Source organism: Dicentrarchus labrax, unplaced genomic scaffold, assembly GCF_905237075.1.
Source record: "Dicentrarchus labrax unplaced genomic scaffold, dlabrax2021, whole genome shotgun sequence".
NCBI lineage: Eukaryota > Metazoa > Chordata > Actinopteri > Moronidae > Dicentrarchus > Dicentrarchus labrax.
The window spans coordinates 15647187-15671735 of NW_026136710.1; the positions used below are offsets into that span (position 1 = coordinate 15647187).

The 24549-nt window shown below is 39.4% G+C and overlaps 1 protein-coding gene across 2 annotated transcripts in view; it reads left to right on the plus strand.

Annotated features, from left to right (window-relative positions):
* Window positions 1-972: 972 nt before the first annotated feature.
* LOC127370663 (cytochrome P450 26B1) overlaps window positions 973-24549 on the plus strand; it is a 43247-nt gene continuing 19670 nt past the window's right edge. Inside the window, exons 1-11 of one of the 2 annotated variants that reach the window (XM_051412920.1) lie at window positions 975-1443; window positions 3542-3619; window positions 4289-4373; window positions 4850-4885; window positions 5155-5294; window positions 5669-5792; window positions 6370-6514; window positions 6611-6721; window positions 10717-10844; window positions 17720-17807; window positions 22731-24355. In XM_051412920.1, the coding sequence (XP_051268880.1) occupies window positions 1254-1443; window positions 3542-3619; window positions 4289-4373; window positions 4850-4885; window positions 5155-5294; window positions 5669-5792; window positions 6370-6514; window positions 6611-6721; window positions 10717-10844; window positions 17720-17807; window positions 22731-22892 (1287 nt within the window). In that variant the 5' untranslated portion in view covers window positions 975-1253 and the 3' untranslated portion in view covers window positions 22893-24355. Of the gene's footprint in view, window positions 1444-3541; window positions 3620-4288; window positions 4374-4849; window positions 4886-5154; window positions 5295-5668; window positions 5793-6369; window positions 6515-6610; window positions 6722-10716; window positions 10845-17719; window positions 17808-22730; window positions 24356-24549 lie in introns of those variants that run through there. The other variant, XM_051412921.1, reaches the window with a different exon arrangement.

Here is a 24549-nt window from a genome sequence, read left to right on the forward strand (position 1 = left end):
AGGAGGGAGAGAGGTTGGCTGAAGAAGAGGAATGGAACCTCTTGCCTAACGGAGACTACACCCAGGCTAAAGCACGCCCCACTGCGTACATCCCCCAGACCGGTCCTCTCCCTCTCCCCAAACCGTATGGAGCCAAGGCCCCCTTCAAACCCGCACAGCCTGGAGCCAACATGAGATACATACGAAAACCAACACTTAAACCCATCCAGATATAAAGCACCACACATATATGCAGAATCTTTGATGTGTTGGTTTGTTGACAAGTGCTTTTAACTCTGATAAATAAGAGGCGTATAGTGTGGCAAAAACATAAAATAGAATTTATTCAAACAACTAAACCTTTATTCATAAATGATAACAATATCAGTGTTGGAGTCGGTTTTTCTGTGGGGACACGGCTATTACACTTGTAACTAGTTTTGTTTTCAAGTACACTTACTGAGAATTTGTTGAAAAAATATACTAACCCAGGTAGCTTTTATGACTTTATAGTGCCTGATAGAACTGAATGGTTATACTGGAAGTGGATTGATTGAATTTAGTGGCGTCTAGCTGTGAAGTTACAGATTGCAACCATCTGAATACAGCTCAGCCTTGTGTAGGAGAAACTATGGTTGCCATGAAACATGCAAGAAATGTGAAAGGGCTTATCTAGGTCCATTGTTTGGTTTGTCCCTTCTGGGCTACAGTAGAAACATGTCAGTTCAACATAGCGGACTCTGTAGAAGGAGACCCGTTTCCTCTAATGGAAACGTCTCATTCAAAGTAACAAAAACACACAGACTCTTATTTTCAGGTGCTTATAAACTAATGAAAACATACCTATGGAAATTATATTCCATTAATAGATCCTCCTAAATGTTACACACTGGACCTTTAAACCAGCCTGTAGTCATGACAGTCAATGAAGCATACAGCTGTTGTAGTCGTGCCAGAATTGGCAGCCTTAAATTACGGACAGCTCCTGAACGCGTCACTCTCCGATGCAGCGGGATACATTCAGTTACGTCAGAAAAAACAGTGCCAACAATGAGATAGCAGTAATCTGACACACAGGTCGCTCCTGGAGCCAGTGGTATTAAAAACATTAGCAGGCGATGACAGCAGGATTTACTGTGAACCGGGACCGGGTCTTAATAAAGTTTAGAGCCACTGTTGTTTAAGCGTACAGCCGTTAACATCCTGATTGAATCCACCTTTCACCTAAAACAAACTCGGTGAAGTTCCGTTTCCTACGCATACGTCGGCCCTGAATGGCTAAACTACCAGGAAATGCAGGTGTCTCGGTGCTCGGGGACAAGTCGTTGGAGTTTTACCGGGACCCGGTGGGCTTCTGCCGGCAGAGGGTCGAGAAACACCGGAGCAGAGTGTTTCAGTGCCGGCTGCTGAACAGACCGACCGCCTTCATCTGCTCCGTGCAGGGGATGAGAGAGCTGCTGTCTGGTATGTTGCGTCTGTACGGCTGTGTATGAACTATAATGTGTGTGTGTGTGTGTGTGTGTGTGTGTGTGTGTGTGTGTGTGTGTGTGCGCGCCACAGGTGAGCACCAGCATCACCAGCATGTTTGTTCTCAACGACAAGAAAACTAAAAAATAAATCACAAGATCATTAGTGGTGACTCATAGGCTGGGTCTTATAGTCTGAGCAATAGTTCTGATCATTATTGATAACTTCATTAGAGTTGATACCTGTTTGGTTTAATCAAACCTGTGTCAATACACATTTATATTCTTATAGGGGACTGAGTGTGTCGGTAGTTTCTAGAGAGCTTATAGGGACCTTGTCTCCTTTGCTTTAGGGTGTAATGAGTCAGATTTTGCTCTCAGGCATAGGAACAAAAGGCAAATTTCCTCTGTAATTCACCCCAAGATTAGTCTGATTTGTCATGGGAGAGACTCGTGATGTTGGGGGGGGAGGATATTACTCATTTGAAGTCTTATTGTAGTGTTAATACAGTCTGCTACCCTATCTATAACACCAACATATGTTAAAGAATAGAAAATACAGAAATACCAAAGAAAATCATCTAGGAGTATAAGGAGGGAAAATAGGAAATGAGAAATAATACATACAATAAACCTCAATGAAGTTGCCATAAACTCACGTTAAAGTGCAGTGTAACTTATTATAAGTCATAGGAGTTATTATTCATTAGACAGCCATTAAAGAAGGACTTTGCCTATTTAGATATCAGTGCCAATACTGTATCTGACTTTCGCCAACCATATTTGTTTTTCAATACCTGTAACATAGGTAGGGAGAGTAATATATAGGAATACAACATGTTTTATTCCTTAGTGCATTATATATTCAGTTTTTTCAAAAATGTGTGAACAAGGAAGATAGATAGATAAATACTTATATATATATATATATATATATATAATATATTAAATTAACAGTAGCTACAGTAAACAGTGCAAATGGAAGTAAAACAGGGCAAATGGAGGTAGAACTTGTCCATTGTCTATTATCTATTGTCCTCCCTGCCTTTACTGAAAGCTGTTGTACAGTCTGATGGCCAGGGGGACGAAAGAGTTTTTGAGTCTGTTGGTGGAGCTGGACTGGGACAGCAGTCTGCCACTGAACACACTCCTCTGCCTGGTGAAGGTGTTGTGCAGAGGGTGGTGGGTGTTGTCCAGTATGGACAGCAGTTTGTCCAGGGTCCTTCTCTCTGCCACTGTCACCAGAGAGTCCAGCTCTGTGCCCACTACTGAGCCAGCTCTCCTCACCAGTCTGTCCAGTCGAACGGCGTCTCTCTTCTTGCTGCTTCCTCCCCAGCAAACCACAGCATAGAAAAGGACACTGGCCACCACAGACTGGTAAAACATCTGCAGCAGTTTTTTACAGATGTTGAAGGACCCCAGCCTTCTCAGGAAGTACAGACGGCTCTGCCCTATCCTGTGTAAAGTGTCCATATTTGCTGTTCAGTCCAGCTTGCTGTCCAGCTGCAGCCCCAGATATTATGTCCTGACCACCTCCACATCAACCCCCTCGATGGACACGGGTTGGAGATGTGGTTTCTTCCTTCTGAAGTCCACCACCATCTCCTTGGTCTTGGAGGTGTTCAGCTGCAGATGGTTGGATCCGCACCACCTCACGAAGTCAATGAAATCTTATGGAATAATTTCATATCATATGAGGAAATAGTAAAATAAATAGTTGAACACTGTATTGAGATAAATAAAATACAGAATACATTATAAAACAATTAACGATTACTCATAGTCTTTAAAGTCTAGACAATTAACTAGACTTTAATGACTGTGAATTTTACTTTCCAAGTAGATGGGGAAATACATTTTGTGTGTACGTACACTGCAATCCCCTGAGATGTATAATAATTTCCAACCTTGATTTCATTTCCTATCTCATTTTTAAGCTGTGTGTTGTTCTTTTGCTCCTGCTAGCCTGCTTTGTTTATAGCCCACACATACCTGCAAGCAGAATCAAACCCCAACATGGACTTGTTGGAGTGTGTTAACAGTATGTATACAGCATATGTGTGTGTTAGTAATAAACATTTTGTTGTGCGTTTCAGAGAAGTCCAGCTTGTTTCTGAAGGATCCAACTGACTTGATGACCAACATGTATGGAGACACCGTTGTCACTGCTAATGGTAAACACAAAAAAAACCCACAGATAGGTCAAAACTGGGCTTCTAAGGAGGCGCTCAAATATTACAGCATTAGAAATACAACAATTAGGTTGATTGACAGAAAATGAATCAGAAACAGTTATTTTTCAAGCAGAACTGGTTAACAGTGTTTATGATAGTAAACTGAATATCTTTTGGTTTTGAACTGATGGTTGAACAAAACAAAACATTTGAAGGCATCACCTTGGAAAGATTAAATGTTAAAAGTAGATGAACTGATCATGAAAGTAATTGTTGTTGCTGCCCTAAACGGTATACTGCCACATAAATGCCTCTCATTGCTGCCAGGCGAACACAGATGTAATGAAAACCCTCTCTGGTTCTTCAGAAATGTATTTTATACACAGTTTAGTTTAAAATAGCAAGTTGGACCAAGAAACCAGTGTCTGTTAGGCTGAAAAACCACTGCCGTTAATGTTTTTTCTTGAAAAAATACAGAATGTATAATCAAAACAAGAGAAAATATTCTAAATCAAATGATACTAATACTTTCCAAAAAGCAGCCACTTATGATTTCTGCACTAAGAAAAATAACTCTAGCCACTCACAACAATAAGTGTAACTGGAAAAATATGCTTAAATTCAGCTCTGCCTTTATAAACAGGAGTAGCTTGTATTTGTGTGTTTTAGGTGAGGAGGCATGTCTTCTCCGTCTGTCTCTCACCAGCCTGTTTGCAGGAAGTTGTTTGGAATCATCAAGTGATTATATCACCAGGTAGGGGCATTACGCATTCATTCATATTATATGTTGTTGCATGTCCTGATGTGTATTTTATGACCTTGAAAGTCACATGGTTCACAGTCAAACCTGAGTTTTAAAAGCCATGGAGCTCATTCACATTTTTTTTTTTTTCAACTCTGATTGTGTATTTAGAGCCTCTTGTTCAGTGGATGTCCACGATGACGCTAAAAATGGTAGCAAGGACATTTGTTACACAACTGCAAAGCCTGTATTGCTGCAACAGTTGTTGCTGTGTCCAACCATGTCAAAGGTTTCTTAAGCAAGACTCGACAATCTACATTAACTCTGTGTAATATGATGATTGAAATGCTGGAATAACAAGGGAATGTAGCTGATCTTATTAATACAATGTACATAATGTAGCAAAATTCACTGCTAGAGCATCATTTTTTAAGAAACTTACTAAAGTTTGTGTGCCTGTGTGTGTTTCTACCTCTTTCTCTCCACAGTGTATGTGAGCGCTGTCTGAAGGACCTTTCTCTTAGGTAACACTGAACTAAACCTCCAGCACTCAAAGCATTTAGATTCATTCTAGGGATGTACAAGTTGTTTCCCAAGCTGTAAAACTAAAATAAAAAATTTGGATAAACAATAACAGCAGTGGCAAAAACATGGTTGGGGAGGTGTAGAGGTTGTGTGCACAAAGAATTCATTCAAGTCACTTCATGTTTACATTACAGGCTAATTGTTTGGGGACTGTAAAGATAATGTATGCAACTAATCTATGTGTGAATGTGTGTGTGTATGTGTGAAGTGGCCAGCCAGCGTGTGTGTACTCTTCCTTTAAGCGTCTTGGGACAGAGTTGGTTTTGGGCCTGTTTCTGAACGTGCAAGCGGACGAGCAGCCTGAACTTTACCAGGAAATCGTGCAGCTCTGCACCCAGCACTGGCATGGTAAGATTTACACACACACACACACACACACACACACACACACACACACACACACACACACACTCATGACCATTTTTTAAAAATACACAGCCAGGTATAGATGCGGCGTGAGTGCAGGGCTGCCCTTGACCTTATAAGCCGCCCCCTATTCTTTCTGTTCAGATCAAATGAAGTGCTCAAAAAAGGGTTCATGTAAATTAGTGTTTTACTGAAATGCAGCACCGGTACTGTAATCTTTCTTTCTCTTGCAGACTTATTTAGATAGTCAATTTTGTTGTTATGCAATACAGTGTTGCAAAATCTCCAGCTTCCCCTTTCATTTCAGTTCAGTAAATATTTCTTTTTTAGTAACACATCCTCTTCCGCCCCTGCAGGTCTGATCTCTGCTCCGGTGAATGTGAAGGTTCCCCTGTGGTCGTCGGGTTTCTCCACCGCTCTGGATGCCAGAGACAAACTGATGGACATCATCAAAGATAAACTGGAGAATGACACGCAGGGGTGAGACTGCCCATATAATGAAACTCAGTTCATACTACAGATATAACTATCTTTCGTACCATGTGGTACAAAAGACACACAGGCAGACAAACATTTTATGTGAATATATAGTTTAGTGGTTGCACAACATCAAGATGTGCTAAAAACCTGTTTCAACTGGCTTTTATCACACCTTCTCTTTTTCAACATGCCAACTTGTACACCTAAAACAAGCACTGTAATTTGTTTCATTTGCAGCTCTTTTTTTGTACACAAATTGAAAATCCACTAAATATACTGTAATGTGTGTAATGTACGTACACAGAAAGGACTCAAATGACTGATTCTTTTGCTACTGCTTCAAATTCTATGGGTCAGGTCAGAGGTTTTGAAATACCTCTGAAATACAGCAAATGGATTGCTGTATTTGGCTCTTGCAAGGACATGCTAATGTATAAAACTCTCTGTGCCATAAATCGTACACTTTCAGAGGCTGTTGATTATGTGCTTATTTGCTCAGTAACTATTCTGTTGATAAGAACTGATTTGTTGAACTTGGCACCTTAATCCTAATGTTGCTCTCACTGGCTCTCTCCAGTTTTGTCGGCCGTCTTGGCTCTCTGCCGCTGCCGGACTCCAACTCGGCCTCCCAGCATCTCCTGCTGTTCATCTCAGCTCTGATCCCCAAAGCTCTGGCGTCACTGCTCACCTCCTTCACACTGGCACTCAGTGGAAACGAACAGGTACACAAACACAGCTCTTGTAGCTCTTTTTGCTTTTTAACAAACTTTTCTTTACCTTTAAATGAAATTAACAAAAATCCTATTCTCCATGTTCAGGAGAAGACACGTCGGCGAGCAATGGAAGACCCTGATTACCTGCATAGGGTACTGCTGGAGGTTCAGAGACTTTGGCCTCCTTTTATTGGTGGACGCAGAATAGCTGATCAGGTAGGACTGTTCACCACTGGTTTCCATCTTATTGATTTACATAAACTATTGAATGGATATTTAGTATTTCTCATCCTGATTTTGAGAGATCTAGGGTCACTTTCTCTAAAGCCATTATAACAGACTGATCAAGAGCACGAGGAGTCTGCACTGGTCTGTGAGAAATATGGGCACCATGACCTGCAGACCAATGCCAGCATTTCAGATTTTTGCTCCTACAATCTGGACAAATATGAACTGACTGAAAGATTTTCTATGTGTGTTGCTGTCTTCTAAAGTGTTTCCAGCAAATGGAAAATACTGAGTTGTTGTGTAGAGAACCAAATCAAATGGGATTTCAACCATTTATGCTTCACACTTTTGGCACATAGTAGATACAGTTGCCGATACATCTTAACAATCAGTGGAAAAGTAGAATAAGCTACCAGTCCCTGGGTTATGAGCATTAAAAACAACATAAAGAGCAAACTAAAGTAAGTACAACCCACCTAATAAAGTATGTTAGCGGTACTATTTTGTTTTTAGTTCAATTTACAATAAAGAATAATGAATATAAATCTGAGATTTTAGTTTATATAAATCTTTCCATTTGGGTGTTTTAACAAAGTTGTTAAATAGACAAACTGTTACAACTAATTTTAAGGTAAATTCTTAAACAAACCCTGTGCTAATATACAGTGTTGTATGAAATGGCTCCCATTCCTCTACAATTTGAAGGATTTATGATGGTCTTTGTTGAACCTTTAATGTGTTTATATTCCGTTAGTCTTCAAAAAATGACACAGGCCAAGATGTTTATTTGGCTTGTGTTACACTCCATTCCTCTAGATGGCGACATATCACTGTATATGAAAGTCTCTTCCACTGTCAAGGTCCTCTCTCTTGTGTTGAGAGGTACAGTACTGGTTTACGAGTGCTGGACAAAAAACACAAATACCTTACAGCACATTACATTAGCCCTGCACTATATACCAGTTCGGTCAATGTTGTAAATAATGTTCAGCTTTTTTTATGGTCATTTTGAGGCATTTTGTATTAAGTGTCTTCAGCTTTTGTTAGTGGGTGTCCTGTAACAACCTTTATTTTGCAGGTGTTGCAGGGAAAGCAGAAACTACAATATTATTATTATTATATACGAGCATTGTGTGTCTGCTATAATAGACATCAAACTATCATTATTTGAGTAACATATGTGTTTTAATGGCAACATGATACATGAAATGTCATTAGACCAATTATAGAACTGGTATTTACTGCAGGACTGTTTTATGTTGTTTTATGGTGTTTCTGTTATTTTCTATAGCGCTTGTTCAAGTCTTCCATGCCATCATTTCCACATGCTTCATTTACTGGTGACTTATTATGTGTGAAGGTTTATAATATTTTAGTCTATAACTATATAAATAGTTTTCTAAATCTGTATGCCAAGTATCTTATATCCTGTAGTCCTACTGTATTTGTTACATCGATTTTCGTCCATTAAAACGATCGCTCTCTGGTTTGACATCACTGCTGTCAGCCAATAGAATCCAACCTTTACTCACAGTCGAATGTCTCGATTGGCCGGTCACTTACTCAGAAGGCGGGGTGTTTACAGCGTCTCTGCTTCCTGCCCACCGGCTGGCATTGTGACCTCATAAAACAGCCTTATGCAACAGCCCAATCAGAGGTATTGATCTGTCTCTGTGATTGATCGGCTCTGCTTCCCCGGAAGGAAGGGAGTTGTGGGGGGCCGGTGGGTCAGGGTTTGGCGGCGGGAGTGATGTGTGCTGGTGACACTGTGAAGCCGAGTGGAAAGTCATTCGTCACCTCTTGGAAATGCACCAGTACACTTTGATTCCCGTTGGCCTCAGTGGGACGCGGGTTCATGATGTGTGAGGTTTTAGAGAAGTTTAGTGTTTTATTAAGGTTTGTTGAAGCCATCAAGTCCACTAAGGTCATGGTATAAAGAGACAAAAGCACAAAAGAAAACAAAAATGCAAGATGGATTTGTTATGAAGGAATACTTGTAAGTAGGCCAGATTATTTGTGTTGAAAAGTACTTTAGTCAAAGTACAAAAGTAGCTCCTTTGAAAACTACCTACAGTTAATCAGTGACATATTGTCAGTGTGGTAGCCTGACTATAACTTAATCAAGAGAAAATGTTTCATTCTAAAGTCTCAAATAATATACTATGTAAGGTGAATGTTATAAAGAATTCAGTATAGAAAAGTGTGGCACAGTCTTTTGTGCAGTCCTTTGTTGTACTTTGTTGAAAGAAATATCAAATTATGATGTGCAATGATGTTTTGATATTGAATAATTAATGAGGAACACAACCAGTAAGAGGGAAGTGCTGGATCTGGAATGACAAGAATTGATGAGATGTTTATGTGCCCAGGAAAGTGTGTAAGAAAGAGAGAGATTATTAGTATTCACAATCAGGTGGAAAAAGTAGAAGCTCAATCCAGGTGGAACTAAGATATGCAATAGTTTTAGCAACTTGAGTGTGTTCGTGTTTGTGTACGTGTACGTGTATGTGTATGTGTATGTGTATATGTACGTGTGTGTGTGTGTGTGTGTGTGTGTGTGTGTGTGTGTGTGTGTGAGAGAGAGAGAGAGAGCCAGAGGGAGGGAGAATGAACTCAGCAAGGGCAGAGACATCTCTCAGTGAGAACTGGGAGAAAGAAAGAGATTTGTTAAAGATTTTCCACTCCAGCAGAGAGAGGCACAGAGAAAAATGAGAAAGAGGGTAGAGGAAAGAGAAACAGTGATCATGTTCTCTGGCAGTCCATTAGTGCAGCTACTAATGGATGTAGTGAAAAGATGAATTAAAAGGGCAACAATTGGGTAAGTGGTCTTTTTGCCCCAAGGTGGCTCCTTTTACCAGAGCTTAGTGGAAAAAGCAACTCGGGAAATTTTCGTTATAAATGTAAAAATCATTTGAGCCAATTATCAGGGTTAAAGAAAACTCCCATTCATTTAACTTCGAAGGGGTATTATTAATAGTACGTCCTTAAAGTTGTCTTGAAGAACATCAGTTTTTGTTCTGGTTGGATGCAATGGCACTACTTACCAGAGGTGGCAAAAGTACACACAGTCTTTACTCCCGTAGAAGTAAAGACACTTAACGTAAAATAAAAAAACGATAACAGTATAAGTACTGATTCAACTTCTTTACTTAAGAAAAAGTGGAAAAAGTACAGACTCTGAAATATACTCATAGTATGAAAGTAAAAACTACTCTCTTGGCTGCTCTGAAGGACGTTTCTACTGGCCGTTTCTGTGTAAAGGTAACGGAAACTTCAAACCGGGTTGAGTCTTCTTCTCTTGTCTGTTTTTTCTTGTTACAGTGTTGTGTCTTTAATGTTGTTTTCATCATGCTACATCTGTCATACCTGATATGCACCGGTCTTGATGTTGGGAGGGCATGCAATGATGCAAAAGAAATGTATTTAATCCATCAATCAATAATTCCCCTCAGATGCATTAAACCTGCATGTAACAAGCCTGTTTTGGGTACAAGTAAAAAGGTAAAAAGTTGTCAGAAAATAAATACTGAAGTAAAGATATTTTAAAAAACTACTTAGTTAGTAAGTTAAGTAAAGTAACACAGTATTTGTACTTCGCGACTTCCCACCTCTGCTACATACATATGTGCTTTGACCTTGCTTTAAAATCCTTTATCAAAAATACATAGGTGTTGTAGATGGGAAGCAGGATTTAGCAAGTGCATGATTCAGTTTGAGAAAAGAGTTACAGATATAATAATAGTTTGCATGCATCAAATATGTAGTCATCATTCAGTGCCAACGAACATTGCTAGCACAGCCCTAAAAGCATGATGATGAAATACAAAATGCAGTTGCTGGAATGTTGATGAAATCATCACAAACCAGCACTTCCTTTTCCTTTTCAATCCAGATGTATTGAGTAAATACAGAGAAAGAAAAGTGAATGTCAATTAATTTAAATAAGATATAATAATCTTATGTTTCCTTCTGTGTGTGTGTAGGACGCCACCCTTGCAGGGCTTCATGTCCCAAAGGGTTATGGTGCGATCTATATCAGCCACTCGGTCCACCGTGACCCAGAGGTGTTCCAGCAGCCGGACAGCTTCCTGCCGGAGAGATGGAGCGGAAGGTGAGAATCTTAGATTTGTCTTTTCCTATGTGCTTCCTTTTCACAGTAAAGAGGGTTCAGAAGAAAATGAATGCATAAACAAGTTGTAATCTAAAAGTGACATTTACTACAAAGAGCCCCAAAGACAAGAAGAGCAAAACATATGAAAAGGAAGAAATAAAATGGTTAACCATTTCAAAGGTTGTATCCTGCACATTGTAATGTTTTTCTACAGCCAGTGAACCCCAAGCTATCATTTACTTGTCTGAAATTGTTGAAATGTATTTTTGTATGTGTCTATATGACTGTATGATGAATGTTAAGCTAACCATAGTCGTTCCATGCTTCATGACCAAAAAGGCATTTAAAACATTGAAATTTAATTTTGAGTAATAAGTAAATGTGTGCTTATGTTGCTCCATCAACCCATTGCGTCTTAAGATGCTAACACCTAAATTAAAAGCTATATATTTACCATAAATCTTATATTTCCGGTTTTATGTCTATGGAAGTGCAAAAATAGTAGAAACACTGTTTAATACAAATCAATGAAGCTCCACCACAAACTACAACAATCTCTAGAATTACCACACTGCAAGTCATATTTATTACAGCACAGTAATGGATTCAGTAACTGTATTTAAAGGTTTTTTTTCTATTTTTCTGGTCATTCACGGAGTCATAGCAAGTCAAAAACTTTGCCACAATCTCGACTCATCACTCCAGACTTCAAATTTTGGTTTCAGTACTTTTGAAAGAGCAAATGCTTCTGTCTAGAGCTGCCATCTTGCATAGATAATCAACCATCACAAAAGGAGAAAGAAACATATTAGAGGCAGAGAGAGCAATCTATGCACCCGCAGGAGCAGAAAATAGATAGAAAAAAATGCTGATTTTTGATTCAGTGCTTCAAAACTGGAAACAACTTTGGTTTCTTACCATTGATGCTGCTGCCTTCACATACACATCTAATTTCAGCTGATTGAAAGGCATTCATAAGATAGGTACTCATGAGCTGAAGAAGGTGGAATAAAACAAAATATGCCATTGAACTTTCCAGACTGATGAAATAGCTTTTTTTTTTAGGAAATAATGCTCATCAAATCAATCATTAAATTGAGTATCCAACTGTGATGAGTTATTTCGTCACAATGCTCGTTCTCCATCCAAGGGATCTCCTCATTCACTGTCTCGGGGAACTGAACCTGTGACTTTTTCCACAATTTTAAGTGTCTCACCCCTAAAGGTTGACATACAAACATCTGCAGCATGTGCATCTCTATTCACACACACCCTACCTGCCACTCACTGTGGCTAATTGTGGTATCAAGCACATGCACACACAAACACACTGACCATTAGGAGTGAGAGGAAGGAAGCTTTCAGTGCCCTGACACATTAAGGGTCAAGGAAATGAGTCACAAACAGCCATCTTGATAAGGAAAAAATGAGGAAAAACATTCATATACTTAAAAAAAAACAAAAAAAACACATAAAGTTTAAAAAGAAAAGGAATTAAGCTGTGGTGAAGAGACAACAGATAATCAAATGGACAATGGATGAATGTGTATTTCTCTATACGGTATTCGGTATGTTTACATTAATTTATAATCACCTGAATATAGGAATCATTGCGTTTTTGTTTCCTTAGAATAAGCCGTTTTTATCAACAGTCGCCTTCAATGGAGTCCGCCATGTTATTGTTATGTTAAAACTTGATGCTGCAGTGACTTCCTGTTTACACTGTTGCTTGCTTCTGACAGGACGGTGAACCCAGCTTCTCTTTCTGCCTGTGGTCAGTGGCAACTTAGTCTGAGTGTCTAGACTGCAGCTTGCTTAGTGATACTGTGTTGGAAAATCATGCTGGTTGGCGCCACCCATACATACGCCTATGTTGTTACCATAGAAACTGCAGATGGATTAACAACACCTGAGCACACAAATCTTAATTGACTACTTTCACATACATGTACTGTACAAAGGTACACAAAGAGACAGTTGAAGACAAGCTGTGGGTCCCTCACTCACATCCCTTGCTGTCTGTCTGCTACCTGCTCTGGGAGAATGAAACCTGATCTGGCTCCTTCACTAATTCACTTCCTCTGTCAACCGTTTTCCTATTCATCCACTTTCCCCCATTCACCTGTTTATTCTCATTCATGCTTGTTCATTCAGGCAACAGAGCAGCGGGGGGAAAAAAATCTATGAATGTATGTATGTAGGTAGCTGCTGCCATGGAAACGGGTCACCTGACACTGTCTTTACCAATAGGGATTCCCCCTGTGCGTGTGTGTGTATGTGTGTGTGTGTGTGCAGGATGGGGGAGAAAAATGCCCTGTGGAGTTGGATGGGATACAGAGAAATGAGTCAGAGAAGATCCTATCCTGCTTCTCTTTCTTTGTGTGTGTGTGTGTGTGTGTGTGTGTGTGTGTGTGTGTGTGTGTGTGTGTGTGTGTGTGTGTGTGTGTGTGTGTGTGTGTGTGTGGGTGTGTGTGTGTGCCTCTCAGGACAAAAACCAGAGAGAGTCCTCTTTTCGTTCGGGGCTTCCCTCTATCAGTTAAATATAGCCACAATTATGAAATCCCTTTTTAGCGGAACTGACAAACTGATAAATAATAAAATACACAGACACACATGCACACACATATAACCGCATCAGTCTAAGTCACAGGAAGGATTACCCCCCTTTTTCTTTATGGTCACACCATGAATAAGGAATCTTAAAGGAATCTCTATTGTATATGAGATAAATATATATTAATAAATGTTATATTATTAATAAAATAAATATATGTAAAATTTCGTATCAAATATCTTTTTGCTGATCTGCTCATACATAACACAATGTTAACTTCACAATGGGTGCCATTTAAAATCGACTGAAATGGACTCAGCTGAAGAAAGAAATCTATGTATGAATGGCCAGGTAGATGCTGCCATGGTAACTGGCCACCTCACACCCATTTTTACCAATGGGGATTCCCTGCGTGCTGTGTGTGTGTGTGTGTGTGTGTGTGTGTGTGTGTGTGTGTGTGTGTGTGTGTGTGTGTGTGTGTGTGTGTGTGTGTGTGTGTGTGTGTGTGTGTGTGTGCATCCTGCTCTGAGGAGGCAATACGGTTAAGGAATGAGTCAGATTTTCCATCAGATGTTGATGATGATGTAAAATCTAGCAAACTTATTGTAAAAAATATACCAAGAAAAATCATAAATACAGTTTTGTACATAGCTCAGCCAAGGTCCGAATCATCCAGACATAAACCTATGAGCATTGCCTTAAAGGATATGTTTGATAATCTGATGATACATTTTGTTTTACAGTCAACTCCCTTTAAAGACTAAAACTAACAATGAATTGATCCTACTGATGTAGCCATACAGCTTATTCCTGCCAAACGCCACCTGCTGCATGTCGAAGTGTCCTTGAGCAAGATCCTGATACAAATTGCTCCTGATGTTGTGCATCGGTGTGTGAATGTGGGTTACTGAGTTTCTGTTTGCGATGAGCCTTTGCCATCACTAAGTGAATGTGTGTGAATGGGTGAATGTGGCATGTTGTGTTAAAGGGCTCGGAAGACTAGAAAGGTGCTATACAAGTACAGTCCATTTCACATTTACCATCTATGCCTACATGCACCGTCCTGATGCCTTAAATACTCACTAGCTCACCAAAATTCACCAGCTAGAAATTCAAACCCAAGAATTGCACCATTTATTGTTAGGCCTTTTTTTAAAAAATGAAATCACACAGTGCTTGTGACCTGTATTTAAGTATTCACGTCTTAACTAGAAGTCAATCAGCTTGGGGTTGAAAGGTAATTTTAGGTGTAGGAGATTCAATGTTTTGATTTATGTATGTGTATTCTAGTTATGTGTCTCAAACTAGTGAATTTCCCACAGGATGAATAAATTAGCCACCTTTCTGTCTAAAGCTGTCTTTCTGTCTGTCTGTGTGTTTGCTGTAGCTGCTCTTTCAACCCTTCATTTATCTTCCGGTCTGTTTCTCTTTCCTCCTACCTGCTTCTGTCTCTGCTTCTCCATCTGTCAGTCTTCCTGGAGATTATTTTCCTGTCTGCCTTGATAGTTGCCTGGCTCCTTTCCTTGCCACCTGGCTGTTTAATTTAATGACTGCAGTCCTGTTACATAACAAGCGCACCTATAATAACTACAGTTTAACCACATCGTATGTTTGTGTTTGTGTGTTTCTGTGCGATTGTTGCATATATTGTATGCTGTGTGTGTCCCAGTACATATCATCAGCCTGTGTGTGTGTGTGTGTGTGTGCGTGTCTGTGTGCTTTTCCAGTTGGAAGCAAATAGTGGAGCTGGCAAGTTAACATCCTATCAGCCAAACGCCCACACAGGCTCTGGCCGTAGATAAATGAATCGGAAGCGCTTCCAAACACAGATAAAAATCCGAGCTACTGCAGCGGGTTGTGTTGCTGGTTTTAGATCAATCTGTGAACGGGGAGTTTTCCTCTTGTCTGGAAAAAAATACTGACATACATCTGTTTTTATTTGAAGTGGAAATCTCATTTGTATTTTTTATACTTTTTTTCCATTTATATTTGTATGAATGCTGAGAAATCTTAGCAGTCAACATGAGTCCCTAAAGATAACGCCAGGTCTGTTTGTCATAGTGTATTAATGCAGAAATATAGACTTTATTATGATCCTGATAATAATATATTTTATGTTTTTTATTATAATAGCGTTTAGGCATGATATGCTATAATTATCTGAAGGTTTCTTGAAAATATGTACAGTGTATGTCATTTGGTTTGTAACTAATTATAGGAAGAATAGTGTTTTAGTTAGTTCATTGAGTTTGTTCTTGATTTCCAGATTAATTTCCTTAGAAGAACTGCTCCTTTTTAAAGCCATGTAAATATTTAGTCCTCTTGCATTTATAATTGGAAACTTTATTCCCAGCCTATGCTCAGTTGTATTGTCTGTTTGCCTGTGGACAAAGTCACACTTTTGCATTTTCATTTGATCTGCTGTGCACTAAATAAAAGTGTAAAGGCTACACTAGCTTAGCATTTGTAATTAATAGGAAGTGTGCCGGCTGGTCCAAATTTTCCTGGAAAAGTTTAAAAATATTTTGTCTGTAAGTTGACTTACATGTTGATCTCATCCATGCTTCACATCATTTTAATTCAGCAGTTCTTCTTCTTCTCTAGCTTTGTAAGAAGATTGTGACCCATTCTTAATCCCTCCTACTAAGCTCTGATTGGTTAACTGTTTCCCTACTTGGGGGGGCAAATGCAATCAGATCAGATCTTAGTCACAGCATTTCAGACTTCTCTCTTATTACACTTTACAGTAGAAAAATTAATTATACTGTAAAAGAGATAATACTACTCTCTGGTTTACTTTCCATCCATTCAGCATATTTGATAAAGCCTTCTGTTGGACTGCTCGGTAAGACTTCCCCTCTCTGTGTCTCAGTATTACAGGACTGCATTGCATGCTACACATCTTACTGTTTCAGGATGAGCCTAATAGAACATTAAACCATTAGACAGATGCTGCAGAGAACACTAATATTCCCCCTTCCCTCTCTGTCTCTCACACACACACACAAAGCCTCTGGTACACACTGGACCCAGACTATACACACCACTAATGCTTCCTGTTTGCCTTTAATCAGAGCTCAGGTTTCAGGAAGACAGGATGCATTAGTGGTGAGAGGGGAGAGATGTCCTGCATTAGCAGGCTGTTGACAAACCTGTCGGCTGGAAACAACCAGCATTTCTTTATTTTAAGTATGTTTTAGAGGAATTACAGCAGGTATGGTAGAAAGAGTCAGACAGACAAAACGTGTCAAGCTGTGACAATGATTCAGGTCTAACATGTTGTGTTGGGGTGCACATACAGACTTGTTCATTCATTCTATCCAAGTGATTTTCTGTTGATCCCCCAAAGAGAAGTTAATGATTTAATTGGCTCTCATGCCACAGGGATGTCAAAGGTTAAGGTGTGTTGTTCAAGGATGCATCTCCAGTTCAGATCGGTACCATTTTGAGTCCTTTAACTTTGATACTTAAAGTTACCCTGTGGAGTAGCACTATGGATCAATGTAGATCCATGTTTTGTTTGTATCATGATGCACACATTCCTGCAGCAACATTTAATGCTATTCTGCTAATAAATTGTTTGTGGAAGGAATACACAAAGAAGTATAGCAGTTTTCTTGGACTGCCTTTGTGGGAAAACTGAAATGTTTTATGGTGAAGGCATTGCATTAAACATGTTTGACAACCCCAATTGTTTTAGTGAGAGACACTTAATGTGAATATAACTTTTATTTGTTTACAAACAAATTCTTTGGCTGCTTTAGAATCTGATTTAGTTATATTGGAAAGGTACGTTCACATTTGCTGCTGCTTAAAACACAAAAGCATTTTGAAAAAGTTGTTTATATTTAAAAGAAGAAATTTAGTAGATTTATTGTTCATCCTCTGGAAACCACACAAATGATTGTGCAAAATGTAAAATCCATCTGACAAACCAATGCTGCCTAGAGCCATGGCCAGCAATGGGACCACTGGCCACCAATCAAGTCATATCATTGGTTAAGAGACATGACGTTTGCCTATCATGTCATCATCATATGTCCCATCATCTTATGGATAACAGTACATTCATTTGTTAGACACGCAAAACAGAGGCATGAAGTGGTCATTGTTCTGCTGAGAAAGGACTATGAGCGGAATTCACATCCCATCCTGTTGGATGGGATGTGAATACCAGCTTGAGTGCTCTGACTTCAAATTAGTTTAAAAACGTTTTGTGTTCCTCTAACACTTGAAGCTTTGTTAGAATATTGATTTCAGCATTTCCGATTTCTTTGCACACATTTTCCATTTGTGTGTAACCATGTTTTTGTATGTGCAGGAATGCAGGCCAGGAGCACTTCCTGTGTTCCTTCGGCAGCGGGCCCAGAAGCTGCATCGGAATTAAACTTACCAATTTCTTCCTCAAGGTGACTCCATTTTAACACACACAAACACATAAATACATACGTACACTCTTATTATTGACTTTTCTCATTCATTAAAACTATTCCTTTTGAGCGAGGGAGGTAAAAGATTGACAGAAGGTTGGCTTTTTCACTTCCTTTCTAACTTTTATTTAATGAATGAGACACAAAGAAGTCAAATCGCTGAGATGTTGAGACATTCGTGGTTTAGCCGCTTCAGCTCTATATTTTTCATTTTGAGCTCTAGTCCAGAAGTCTACTGGACTGAGGGAAAGGCTGATGGAAAATGTACTTGTACCAATGTGTTTATGCTCTTCAGGGAGGGAGGAGAGGAGGCTGATATTGAAAAAAAATTAGAATTTGTTCTCTGAAATATTACTGTAGCACTAACATTATCACTGGTGTGACATTGAGGCAACCAGTTGGCTTGTCCTCATCTGGCCACAGTACTTAGACCAAGATAACAAATCTCTCTTTGTTAAAGAAATTCACTTTCTCCACTTTCAATCAGACTCAATTTGAGAAAAACCCTGTTTTCTGCATGTGATGTAAAAAAAAAAAAAACTTATAAAAGTTATTATTTTTGAAAATATAAATTCTATAGCCCCAAACTATAGCATAAACTTTTGACGGATAAATTGAAAAATCAGAAAGGTTTGGGGGAAACCGTTTTTCGTCATTTTTGTAGGGGGGGCCTGCTACTGGACGAGAAACAGTGACAGAGAGATAGAGATGAATCATCCGCCGACTATTCTGTAAAGAGAGCACTGCTCATGGGAATGATGAAATGAATGGCTCTCTCTCTCTCTCTCTGTGTGTGTGTGTGTGTGTGTGTGTGTGTGTGTGTGTGGGTGTGTGGGTGTGGGAGTGAGAAAGTGTTTATTAGAGATATCAGACAGACAGCCCCGGGTACAGACTGTCCTGTTTAAACCACCTGCTAGTCCCCACAGCAGCACTCACCATAGCCACCCTTGCCTATGTACCCTGGAGACACATACACACACACACACACACATACATGCAAACAAGGCCTATGGAAGGCACCAGAACAAGACAGGTGTGTTACAGGTGTGACAACAGGAAGGAGAGAGATTTATTTCCCATGTGAGGGTTTTCCCTCTGGGAACAGCTGTGTGTGTGTGTGTGTGTGTGTGTGTGTGTGTGTGTGTGTGTGTGTGTGTGTGTGTGTGTGTGTGTGTGTGTGTGTTGTGAGGCTTGACCCTGGGGAGTGGGGTCGACACCAGTTTGAAAACAACTAGCCTGTAAGGATCCCCTCTGATTTTCAGTAATCACAGCCAAACCTTGTGCAGGTTAAACATTTCTCATAAAAGGATCGATCATGTTTTGGTTACAACCAATAAAGTCAGACTTAATGGACACTTTCCAAAGCCCCAACTACGTCAGTAGACAAAAGCAAACCTCTCATTTGTCAACTGTTGCTAGTAAAGCTAACTCCCATCAGTTGGTGGAAAACATTGTCTGGCTAACTTTCCAGTGTTTTCAGGTGACTCCTTTTGAAACAAGAACTGTTTAAAAGGTTCTTGAGAGCTACATAAATGGTATAATGCTAAAAGAAAGAAGAGGCGTTAGCACATGATGACAACCCATGTAGAAGACACGGCAATAAAGATTCATCCTTGTTCTTATTCTGCAGTGTTTTATGTCGCAGTGGTTGCCTGATTCAACCATGAAGCCTGTTTTCCACTGCCAAACGCTTGAAATGTGCAAAAGAAAACATGGCTATGTTTTATTTTAATCCAAAGGGCTGCACACTCTTTTGTTTTCATGACTTCGTTCATTGATCATCTGCTTATCGTTGCTGTTTCTCAATGAGCATGGCAAGAAAGACCGGGTGAGAGAGCAGAGGGAAGGAAGCAGATTGCACCAGTCAGCCAATGAGAGGCTTATCTCAGCAGTTAACATCCGTTGAGTCAGGCTGTTAACTAACACACTGAAAGTACATTATTTAACATCCGCTGGTAGATTACTAACTAAGACAGCATCTATATGTTCTTCTTCTCAGACTATTAAATAGCAAAAAAAAAGCAAACAATCGTATTATGGATGGGGGTGTTAATGCAACAGTGCAACATTGAGGGATGACTCACACACACACACACACCTCAAACGCACACAATTAGCTTTTTTCAAATTGGGGACATAGCTTTTGGTAGCCTAAGTCAGAAACACACACACACACACACACACACACACACACACACACACACACACACACACACACACACACACACACACACACACACTCATGAGTCATTGCTAATGTTGGGCCTGATTGAATGGAGCTCAGGTGAAATGTCCAAAGCGGTTTAATGATCTGCTCTCGCCTCATTCAGCTCTACTCATTGTTCAGCAGCACAATCATATCTCATTATTTAGAATTGGATTACTTATTCTAGATAACCAGAGGCTGCTTGTTTTTTTTTTTATTGCTTAAGCATGTGGCATGAATGGGATAATGTGGGCAGAGCATTGCTCTCATACTCTTGCTCTCCAAATGGACAATGGGTAATCATCTTCTCTTTGCAAATGTATATATCTATACATAGGAAAGCTGTAATTGAGGTTGAAATGTATTAATCTATGTTGTACCAGTTTTATTGCAATTCATGGGCACAATTTGGTCAATAGCGCATAATAAGTAATCATTTTGACAAGACCCAGCAGGTTATACTTTAGATATAAGAGATCTGATGGATTTGATTCACAGGTCAACAGCACCAAACTTTCACTGTTTAGATCATTTAGATATGTATTAATACTGCCTCATAACAACCAGAGGATGGTAGGTAAAATAATGTGAATAACCCAAATAATAAGTCAATTCATCGCAATAATACTGCTATAAAGGTGTTTCCTATCAAGGTTAAATGCCATTTACTAACATTTGTCAGCTGCTAAGCTCTGTGATATGTGGCTTTCCAAGGTAATGCGAAAAAATGACACCACCAAGACCCAAAGAGTACCAAACAATCTGTGCCAACGCTGCAAGTTTATTGGTAAATAAACATATAAAGGAAAACTATTATGTTAATAATTAATTAATTTATTAAGTCTTTTTGTCTTCATCTTTTTGTTTTATTTTCATAGTTCTGATTACAAAATAATTAGTGGAACCATTACTAAAATGATGGGAAACAGTTTATCCAACTTTATTTGGAGGTTAAATCAAAAATCAGCACACCTGTAATGTTGCTAATAATCCTGCTTTGCACAGGAAAACAGCAGAGGTGTAGTGATGTGTATATGCAGGCGGATAGCACTCTCATGTAATAAAGAATGGCCAGAGACACGCGTCAGTGCACATCTTTTTCATGTAATTTTGTGGTATTTACTTCGCAAGAGAGACTTTTTTTCCCCTAAGTCTTTCAGGGAGTAGCTCCTCCCAGGCAACCAATACACTCATAAAAGGCACCAAGCCTGGAGAGAGGCACTGTTTGAAGGACAAACTGTAGTTCCATAACCTGTGAGCTTCATAGCTACACACAGTCTTTTATTTATTCTTTTTTTCTATTTAATTTGATTCAGTTCATTCAATATTTAGCTTGATTTCATTTATGATTTGAATGTAAACTACCTTTTTTTGTTTTATCTAATCTAATGCAGTCTAGTTCCTTTTCACACTCATATGTATTGATGAATATTTTATTTCACATTCACTAACACAGGCCAGTCACCTGCTCTCAACCAATCAATGTAGACTGATTCATTCAAGACATGATGTCATCAATAGAAACGGGGTCAACCCTCCTCCTTCTCTTAGCCTCCCTTAGTAAAAAACACTCTCTGCAACATTGAGCAGCCCGACCCAGCACTGCTGTGTTATAGTGTACAAGAAGCACACTATCCATCACCTTCTTAAGGTTTATTTTGCGCTAATGAGGCACACACTCTTCCTCATTTTTCACTGTTACCTGCTCTGTTACTACTAAAAAGACCAGACCGTTTGGCTGATTGACTCTCAGCGGATTGACCACTGCGCACACACACACACACACACACACACCAACCCATAAGGGCGTGACCAGAGTAAAAAGTAGACCGCAGGGATCTAGGTCAGAGATGTGACTCATCGCCTCCTTGCTCCTCCATCCTTCCCCGTTACTTCTTCCTCCCACCCCTACCCTCATCATCCATCCTCCATTCCCTCATTTCCCCCCCCCCCAAACTCTATCAGGAAAATCTTCATTCATAAAATGGAGGGAGGTGGGGCAACTGGCGTTGGTGGATACCATTGGTAGGCACTTGGGCTGAGTGTCAGCCAATGGGGAATGATGGCTATGATTTCACCAGCTATCGAGCTCAGACTGCTCTTAGTATGTAGAATAAAATAGAACAGATTATCAGATTTTTTTCTGTCTTGTTGTACCATAGTTCAGCTTTTACACAAAATAGACGATGGAGACGGTAGGAGCATAATGTAACATGACATTTTTGGTAAAATGAAAACCGTACATGGTTAGAGGGCTTTTATTGTATTAATCAAATCTATAATCACATATTTATATATCGCATATACTTTCGTGTTTATCATTTGAGTCATTTCTACCGTCAACCACGTCCCAAAGACCTAATGTTCCATTTCAACTTGGCTGCTGAGACGTGTTGCGTTGCTGTTTTCAAATATAGAAATCAACATACAAATAGACATACAGTGTTGTGGAGGCTGTAGCTTTACAAGTTGGAGACTTAGTCAAGTGTTGGCGGAGGCTTATGCTCTGCCAAATGCCTTCTAGTTTAACATTTTGTTTTTGCACTGCTGAAGAAAATTTTCACTGACACCCCCACTGAGTTTTACTTTAAATATCATGCGTCAGGCAGAAAGTGAGTTCTGTTTATGTCGATGCTGCATAGATACTGATTTTACAACACATTCAGAAAACAGTTTTTCTTGTGTTTTGCTGCCAGGAAGCGTGCATGTACCTGTTAAAGCACTACAATTGGAGTTTGGACCCTCCATCGCAGGACCTTGAGTACAAATGGCTGCCTGTGTCTCGCCCTGCCAACCCCCCCACCATCTCCTTCACCCGACTGGAACAGACCAGATCTGACACGAGCGACAATGGCTAGGGATGCACAGTATGTTCAGTAATGTACCTGCTGATAAGAGACGGGGGGGAGACCAAAAACTGTAACTCTAGAGTGTGCAGAAGAAGCTAATATATATGTGAAAACACACACACACAGAGGGAAGCCGGCAAACGCGGAGGCTTTCCCCTGCTGCGTATAATACAGTAATTGTCCTGGGGAAAGCCGAGGAGTGTGCTGGTTTCACTCTGTGTGTTCCTCTGCCAGATATTCTGCAGCTTTCCTGATGAATCTGCAACACAAGAAGACAAAATAAATGACTCATTCTTTCATTGTTGAATCTGACACTGCTAGACAGCATTTTTTGGCCTGTTTTTAATGAGTCATTTATTACAGTTTAAAACAAAATTCACCATGGAGCTCTCACCGAACCCACCTTACACATCAGACATTGCTCTGAGGTTGAATGTGATACATCTTCCTTTTTTCCATAGCGCTTGTTGTGAACATAAATTGAAATGACCTCTAAAATGGCAGCTTTATTGTGGTACAAACTGCATTTTCCCCCCCACACTGCAGTATCAATATTTAAACCATATAAATCCAAGGGAACACACACACACACACACACGTGTGCACACAGAGGTAAGCCCTCAGATTCCATCACTAACTGCAAACCTGTCTCCCCTTCCCCCTCCACCACCTAGCAACCACCGCTGCTTAGCAACAGTTCGTCATACCGACACTGACTTGCTTCCTTTTTAGTATGCAAGTCTCACACACGCACACACACACACGCGCACACACACACACACACACACACACACACACACACACTAACCTGGCTATTTTTGAAAGCAGTTGGCAGTGATACGCACCCCGTCTGAATCACATGTAAATTATTCCAGAAGGCGTTTCAGAGTGCACATCTAAATTTTAAATAACCTTAACAACCTGAATGATTTTTGGCACATTAGTCATAAACTAAACTAGACTTATTCTGCTACATTAATAAGAAATTACATATTAACATCGTATTTATTAATATTCGAGAGTAATACACTTTATTTGCATTATATTACATTATATATGTTTGCGTTTGCCTTTAATAGTCATTTAAGTGCTGTAATTGTTAAATGCTGTTTTTATGTTGTCTTATGGTTTGAGAAGTGTCTAACTGCATGTAATGTCAATCAAATGTAATTTTTTTTTAAAACTGTACGACATTTCAACTATCATGCTACATTGTTATTTTGTGATCTGTGTGCAATATTTTAAACATTTTAAGTTAATTATTTTCTAATTCTTTCATTTGTGCCTTTTTCTTTTGAAATACTGGACACTTCTACCTCTTCAGGCTTCCAAAAGTCCTTCAAATGACAATATGTAAGAAAGAAAAATCCCTCACTGGTTGAACTGCTCACGATTCATGTGAATAACCTGTAATGAGGAGATTAATTTTAAGGTGTCACAAGCCAGTGAAAATAAAGCAGTAAGTAAGTTCACCCACATTGTTCTATTGAAAGTTCATTCTAAGATATGAATACATTATAAAAACTATATAAATTACTGTTCTCCAATAAAAAACTATGAACGTACAATAAAATTAAATAATAAAATGGCATAAAACAAGACAAGAAATACAGGACAATTACAGTTTTCTTAATTTGCCAAATTCAACTTTAATTACAATAATAAG